We start from the raw sequence: 8,682 nt of genomic DNA, 5'->3' as shown, positions 1-8,682 counted from the left end.
TTTTTAATAAAATTAACATTATGTTATTTTATTAATTTTATTTTAATAAAAAAAAAAAAAAAAAAAAGACAAGACATGAAATAATAATAAAAATAATACTTTATGAACTATACATATAATTCATAAGTACGGCTTAAATAAAAAATTATAAAAATAATTAACTTTTATATATGGTATAAAAAAAAGTACATTTTTTTTATGAAAAAATAAAAAATTAAAAATATAAAGTTTATTATATATATTGACAGATAAGTACAGAAGTAAATATATATATATATATATATATATATATATATATACATGTTTTAACTTAATTTAAGAATAAATATAAAAATATCGATCTGATAAAAATAAGCATAATATTAATGTAACATTTATAAAAATATATGTAATACTAAGTGAATTATATTAAAAAAAAAAAAAAAAAAAAATACTATTTCTGTATTTTTAATAAAAGTTATACTTATAATAAGTACTAAATTACTGATAGAAAAAGTCATTCTTACAATTACATCAATTTATCATTCACTGATAATAATGATCCTCTTAGTAAATTTGCATTGATTTTAATGCCAAAAAATATAAAATTAAATAATTAGCAATATTGACAAAATATATAAATAAATAAATTAATAAATAAAATAATAAATAAATAAATAAATAAACATTATATATATATATATATATATATATATATATATATATATATATATATATATTTAAATATTAATTTCATTATAATAACATGGATGGTGTTATTATTCCAGGATCTTCTGTTGCTGAATATTCACAAAAATTTTGCTTATGATCAAATGATGGTAATATTTCATTATGAATTAATGAATCAATTAAAACATATAACTCAGCATATGGGAGATCAGTTGGCAAAATACATCTTTGTATATAATCGCCAAATACCGTTAAATATGGAATAATCTGTTCCTCACTCTTTATTAATGTTAAATAATTTAAATGATGTTTTATACATATTTTATATACATTTACATTTTTATTTAATAAAGGTATATTTAGTTCTAATATAGTTTCCAAATCCTGTAAAATAAATAATATGGCATCTCTACATAAATTAATTCTTATATCTTTACTTTCAATTTTATTATTATTCTTAATATTATTTATAGAACTAAAAAAATTACTCTTATATTCATAGTTATTTAAATTATCTTCATTATTCTTCACATTTATTTTGTCATCTTTAGACCAACTATCTTCATCACTATCTTCATTAGATGGTTTTTGAGAATTTCGAAAAGCAATAGCTAATTTTCTTGCACCTTCAAAACCATATTTATTAACGGAAAAAATTCTTTCAATTCTTTTGCATTTTTTATAAGCTTGGCCAACCCATCCCATTCTTTGAGGAGTAGAATTAAACCAAACTCCTCGTACCTTAGGCATATTTTTGCTCATAGATAAATATTTCATTCTTAATTCTTCTACAGAAGGTCTATTGGATTTAGATGCTTTTAAACAATTATTATTATTATTTTTTTTTTTTTTATTTATAAATCTATCCCAAACTTCTCCTCTTATTCTTGCTTTTTTCCATTCAATTGCTAGTCTTTTTGCTTCCTCACATCCATGCTTTTTTACTGCAAAACTTTGAGCACACTTAACACCGTTAATTTTATGCTCACCAAACCATCTTTGAGAATTTTTATCATAATATACACCTGGTATTCTTTTTAATTCATCATTTTCTTCTTTTAATATTACTGAATCTCCCTGTGAATCATTTTTTTTCGCCATACTTTTTGTATAGTTTTGGGGATTATGTGTTGGACAATTTACTAATGTACATACCTTTTTATCTATTTCATTTTTTACTGTTAATTCTACTACGTTACAAGTTTCATTAGTTTCTTCTTTTTTATTTTCTATATTATCATCTTTGTCTTTTATAATTGTATCATTTTCATTTAATTCTTTGCACAAATTCTTTGTTTGAGTATTAAATGATTCCTCTTGTAATTTGTTGTTATTAGTGACTTGATGTCTCAATTTCTTTTCCTTTATAATATTATTATTATTATCACAACTATTTTGAATATCATGTTTTAGTATGTCATCTCCTACTTTATTTAAATTTATATTTAAGCTATTCGTCCTATTTAATAAAAATTCTTTTTCTTTTGTATAATTATTTTTAAGTAATTTATATTTTTTTAAATGTAATGTATCAAATTCTTTATAATCAGAATATGACGACATCTTTCTTTTCATATGAAGGCTTAAAAAATTATCATTATCACTATAACTTTTGCTTTTAAATAGCATTCTTCCTTTTAATTGTGAGTTGCTAGTATAATATTTATTTGCATTCATCTTTAGTGTATCATAGCCTTTGAGTGTTTGACTATTTTTTTTACTTATATTTTTACATAAAATATCCTTATTACAACATAAATTGTCATTTTTCATATGTTGTATTAAATCATTATTCTCATTTAACTTAAGATAAAATGGATTTTCTGATTTTTTTAATATTTCATCATTTTTTAATTTGTCTTTCACTTCCCTTTTTTCAATTATTTTATTGTCGTTCATGACACATTCCTCATTTACATATTTATTATTTAGAACTAAATTGTGTGTAAATTTATTTTCTATTTGAATTTCTTTGATAACATTTTTTTGCATTTCGCTTAAAAAGGACTTATTTTTTATTATACATTCTTCACCACTAATGCCATTACCATTATTATTTTCATTTATATTTGTCTCATTACTTGTAGAATTATTATCTATACTTACTGAAGTTTTTCCTTCCACATTTTTTTTATTATTATCATACAAACTACAATTTTTATTTAATAAAAAGTTCATACCTAAATTATTATGCAATTCATCTTCCAGAAAAATTTTATTTATGCATGAATTGGAAGATAATTTTCTCATTTCGTAATTACTTAAACTTACTTTTACATTATCATTGCTATAACTGCTACTAGTGCTTGTACTTAATAAGTTACTTGCTAAATTAGAATGTAATTTAAAATAATTATCATTAATTTTTTTTAAATCATCACTTTTCATTATATCACACAAATACATTTTCTGTTTTTTTTCTTTGCTTACCTTTTTATGAAAATTTTTATTACATATATCATCAGAATCATACTTTTTGATACTACTAGCTATGTAATCATTACTATCCTCATCATCCTCACCTTCAATATTCAATTTTTCTTCTTCATTTTCTGAATAATTTTTTTGATATTTTGATTTTTGTAAGTAGGTAGGAAAATTCTGTTTTTCATTTACAAATATGGCATTTTCTTTTTTATTACTATCATCATCCTTTAATTGTGTATTATTAAATATTTCATTTTTTGAAAATTTTTGTGTACATATATCATTATCATTATATAAAATTTCTTTACCTGATTTATTTGTATTTAAATTTTCGTTATTTTCATTTATCCTTCTATCACCTTCATTTTCCATTTTAATACTTTTCCTTCTTTCCTCATTATCTTCGTTATTATTTATTTTTATTCTATTTCTTTTAGACCTATCTTTTGTTGTATTCATGGGAAAATTTTCTCTTTCATTATTATTTTTCTTTTTCTCTATACTTTTTATATCATTATTATTATATTTATCAAAATCTTCATTACTACTTTCCTGATTTCCAATCTTTTCCTTTGTTTTTTTTTCGCTTGATAAATTTATATTTGCTCTTAATCTTTTATTATTTGGATTATTTTCATTATCTTCATGTGGATTATTGCCCAGTTCTTCGCATCCCTGATTTTTATAAATATAATCTGAATTATTAAAAAAATTATCTTCGTGATATTTTTTCATGATGTGCTGCATATTTTCATTTTGCTCAAAAAATTCCTTTGAATTTTCTTTTTTTAATTCTTTATCACGATTAAAAAAGCTAATATAATTTTTTAAAATATTTTTATTTTTTTTTAAATTGTTCAAATTTTCATTTCCATTTTTCGTTACTTTTTTAATATACTTCATATCTTTTCCATTTTGCATTTGCTTTCTTTCCTTTTCATAATAAATGTGCATTTTTCCATTATCAGAAAAAAATGGTTTTTTTATCATTTCAAGTAATTTATTTTTTGTAAAATCATCAATATTAGGATTATTTAAATTAAAAATAGTTTTACTTATATCATTATAATGGTCAATATATATATGATTTTTATTTTTTGAAAAATTATCATGCACATTTTTTTTATGTTTATGAAGTTCACAATTATTTTTCGATGAATTTTTTTTAGTATTATTCATCATCTTTTTCTGATTTTTTCCTTTACATTCCTTATTATTTAGCTTTCTCTTAACATTTCTCTTTTCTTCAATAGAGTTCTTAATATCTTCAAAATATCCTTCTACAAATTCTTCCTCTTTCTCAAAATTTTCTTTTTCTTCCTTATTATCTTCCTCATCTTCTTCTTCATATCCTTCTTCATACATTTCACCATTATCATTTTCTTTTGTTTTTTGATAATTTTCATTAATACAATCTCTCTTTCCCTTTTTCGATTCTATACAATGACTAACCTTATTGCATATATCCTTATTTCTTTTATGTTCATTATCATCTTCACTTTTTTCATATTGATTAAAACTTTTTTCTCTTTTAACTTTTTCATTTTCTTTTATTTCTTCATTTTCAGTTTTGTCAATTTCATAATTAAATGTTTCTTCAATTTGAAAATTTATTGACTGATTTTTTTTCTTCGAATATAATGAAGGATCATCTATATTTGTTTCTATTTGTGTGTCAGAAAAAAAATTACTATTTTTTAAAATTTCTCCATTTCGTTTTAAATAATCAAATTGTTCTTCTTGAATATTTTTCAGGCATGAAAACTTATCGTTATGCGATAAATTCTTTAGAAGAAGTAAAGTATCATTACTTTTTAGTTTATCTGTATTTTGTTTTTCTAATGTATTAAATATTTCATTATCATTTTTTTCATTGTTGTTCATATAATTGTATTTATCATTATCTTTATTATATAATAAATGATAATTTTTATTATCTATAGAATCCATATAATTCTTGAGATTTTTATTTTCATTCTTATTTATATTGTTATTTTTGTCATGATAATTTATATTCATTAATTTAGGTGATGGAGAATTTTCAAGTTTTTTATTAATTTTATTATCAGTAGTATTATTTTGTAAAATTTCACATATGTTAGTAATTATTTCATTGACTGAAGTAACATTGTCTAATGAATTATCTTGATTTTCATTTCCTTTTTTTTTAACAGGGGTTTTATAACTGGAATAATTATTAATGAAACAATTTGTAAGATTTTCATTGTTATAAATATCTTTATATGCTATTTTTTCATTAGAATAATTAGAATTATCATCTTTATATATATCATTACTTTTTTTCGTTTCATTATTATGTTTTGACACTTTTTTTTTTATAATACAAACTTTATTTTCACTATTATTTATTTCTGAGTTATTTTCATTAATAATATTAATTAAATTTTTCTTCTTATTCTGATTAATTACTTTGCAAGAGTTCAAACAAGGATCATTTTCTATATTACGTAATTTCTTATTATCATTTATTTCATAACCAATATCATTAATGTAATTATTTATGCAGTTATTCATATTAATATTATTATTACTGTTACTGTTCTTATTTTCGTTATTATAATTGTTTTGATTTAAATTAAAACTTTTTCCCTTATTAATTTGGGATTTACTTAAGTCAATGTTATTATCTTCATAATTTTTAAATGAACATTTATAATATTCATATTCATTCATTGAGGAATTATTTTTCTTATATTCATCATTATTTAAAATTTTTTCAGAAATATTGTTTGATGAAGATACTATATTTATATTTTGAACATATTTTTCGCTAATATCAATATTATTTTTTAAAGGTAAAACAAAAATATCATTTTTTGCGTTATTCTCATTTTTCCCCTGATTACTTAAAATGTTATCATTATTTTGATATAATACAGAGTCTTCTTTTAAACTTGTATTACAATTATTACTATTATTATTTATTTTAGAACTACATAAGTATAAATTATCTGAATTATATAAACATTTCATAGAATTTTCTTCACCATATTTATTTATATTTAAAAGGTTAATATAACTATTATTTTCCTTAATTGATGATAGCTGATCCATATTATCGTTGTTATTTTTTAAATTTATGTTATTATCATTATTACTGTTATTATGTACCTTATGTAATTTATTAATATCACGAATAATATTTTTCACGTAATCTACATTGCTTTTTTTATTAAGTATCCTTGCTTTACCATTATTTTTATCTACACATGTATTCAAAGAACATAAATAATTCATATTTTCTAAAATGTTCTTTGTTATGTTATCATTTAGAAGATTTTCATTTTTCTTTGAAAAATTTTCAATATCACAAGTGGGAATATTCATACAATTCTTATTATTTAGATTATTAATATTTATATTATAAAAAATTTTGTTAGTATTTTTATTAGAATTATTTACATTATTAGATTCATTTCTTTTTTTGTCTTCTGAATTTCTTTTCTTTTTTTTCCTTAATGGTTTTTCAAATACACATTTGTCATAGGTATTCTTATTATCATTAAAATTATTAATTATGCTCTTTTCTCTTGATTTATAAGTGGCTTCTTGAAACATTTTTAATTTATTCATAAAACAAGAATTATCTAATGTATTATTCATTTCATTATAATCATTTGGATTTTCTATACTAGTTTTACTTTTATCTTTGATTTTTGTATCCTTTTTTTTATCATACTTCTCATTAACACAGACATTTAAATCCTCAATATTAGATTTAGTTTCATCATGCGATGCTTGTTTATTAATGGATTTGTTATAATTATTTGTGTCTAAAAATGAGTTGCAATTCATATTAATTAACTTTATTAAAGATGAATTAAAGTTAGAACTATAACTAGTTTCATCATTATTACATATATTCTCATGATTTTTAATTTGCATTTGATTCCCGTGTAAACTTCGATTTATATTAACATTTAAATTACAATCTTCTTCTGAAAAGGAATATGCACCCTGAAAGGTTCTATTACATAAGTAATTATTTTTCATAATGTCTTCATTAATTTTATTAATATTTATTACATTCATTAAATCATAAGAAGAATTAGTTGTTTTATTTTCTTCATAATATTTCGAAAAGCATAAATTTTCATTACTTTCATTATTTTCATAATTTCCATTTTTACTTTGATTATTATTATTTATTTTAGGTCCTTTTTTTTTTTTTAACTTTTCAATTTTCGATGATTTCTCTTTTATGCACTTTTCATCATTCATCTCATTTAAAAAAATAAAAATTAAAAATAAACAATAAAAAGAAAAAAAAAATAGAAATAAGAAAATATAACATGCAAAATAGCCTCATGCAAAGGCATAAAAAATATAAAAAAAGAAAAGAAAGAAATTAAGACGATATATTATAAATACATATACACGTATATTGACATAATTTAATCATGCCATATATTTAGTTTTAAAGTAACAACTAAAAATTCTGAAAATTATTAATATATTAATATATATAATTCTACGATTAATATAATTTTCTTTTCTTTTTTTAAAAAAGAAAACAAATGCCTTTAGCATCCAATTCATCATATAATATATAAGTTTTTTTTTTCTTATTGATAATACATAAAGAATATATATATGTAATCCATTATTAATAAAATAATTTATAATATTATATATTAGATTTCTTCAGTTCAAATGAAGAGAAAATGTAAAAAATTAATATGCAATTATTATGTATTAATTTTTTTTATATTAAGTATCCTACACATTAGGAATATAAAAAAGAACATACTTTTCCATTTTCCTATCAATTACCATATTTTTTATTACACATAATAAAAAAAGAAAATATATTGTTATATTTTTAACAATATTGACAACCTTATTAATAATAGAAAAAAAATAATAATAAAAATATAAATTCTTAATAAAAAAGTTTATATTATTAAAAAAAATTAAATTTATTTACTTTGTATTAATATATATTCAGTAACTGCCTATAAAATATTAAAAATTTTAAAAGTAAAATAAAAAAAAAAAAAAAGACAATAAATGAGAAAAAATATGCATTGAATTATTATTTAAATAAATTCATACATATTATATATCTACAATGCATATGTTTATTTCAATTTAATAATTTAAAAAAAACATATTTATACATGAATATAAAAGTTATTTATATACAGTGTTATACAACTATTCTATAGGCACTTTAATAATTTCATTCATACGAATTTTTTTTTCATCATTAAAAAAAAGAAAGTGTAAATGGTTGTATTTACTTTTGTACAGTTAAATAAAAAATGTAATAATGAAATATATAATTATTAAAAAAAAAACTAACTAAATAAATAAATAAATATGAGACATAATAAAAAAAAAAACAATTTTAAATTAAAAATTGTATGTTCAATAATATTTCACAAAAATAAAATATTTTTTAATTGTAATATATAATTTTATGTTAATGTTATATTTCTCTTACATATAATCATGTAATGAATGCTCTTTGTATTTGATATTTTATAATTTAACAATGAAATAAATAATAAAAGTTCATAAGCTATATATATATTAGGGAGAAACTAAAAAAATATTTTTTTC

The 8,682-nt window shown here is 19.4% G+C and overlaps 1 protein-coding gene across 1 annotated transcript; it reads right to left on the bottom strand.

Annotated features, from left to right (window-relative positions):
- Positions 1–735: 735 nt before the first annotated feature.
- On the bottom strand, positions 736–7,338 carry ApiAP2 (transcription factor with AP2 domain(s), putative; the record flags this gene model as incomplete). The annotated part of the gene is made up of 1 exon (XM_028673373.1): positions 736–7,338. One exon carries the CDS (start codon positions 7,336–7,338, stop codon positions 736–738), a length of 6,603 nt encoding a protein of 2,200 aa, XP_028529832.1.
- Between the last annotated feature and the right edge of the window lie 1,344 nt (positions 7,339–8,682).

This window comes from Plasmodium gallinaceum, assembly GCF_900005855.1.
Source record: "Plasmodium gallinaceum strain 8A genome assembly, contig: PGAL8A_v1_130, whole genome shotgun sequence".
NCBI lineage: Eukaryota > Apicomplexa > Aconoidasida > Haemosporida > Plasmodiidae > Plasmodium > Plasmodium gallinaceum.
The sequence above is the reverse complement of the archived record's forward strand: the minus strand, read 5'-3'. Positions and strand labels throughout refer to the sequence as shown.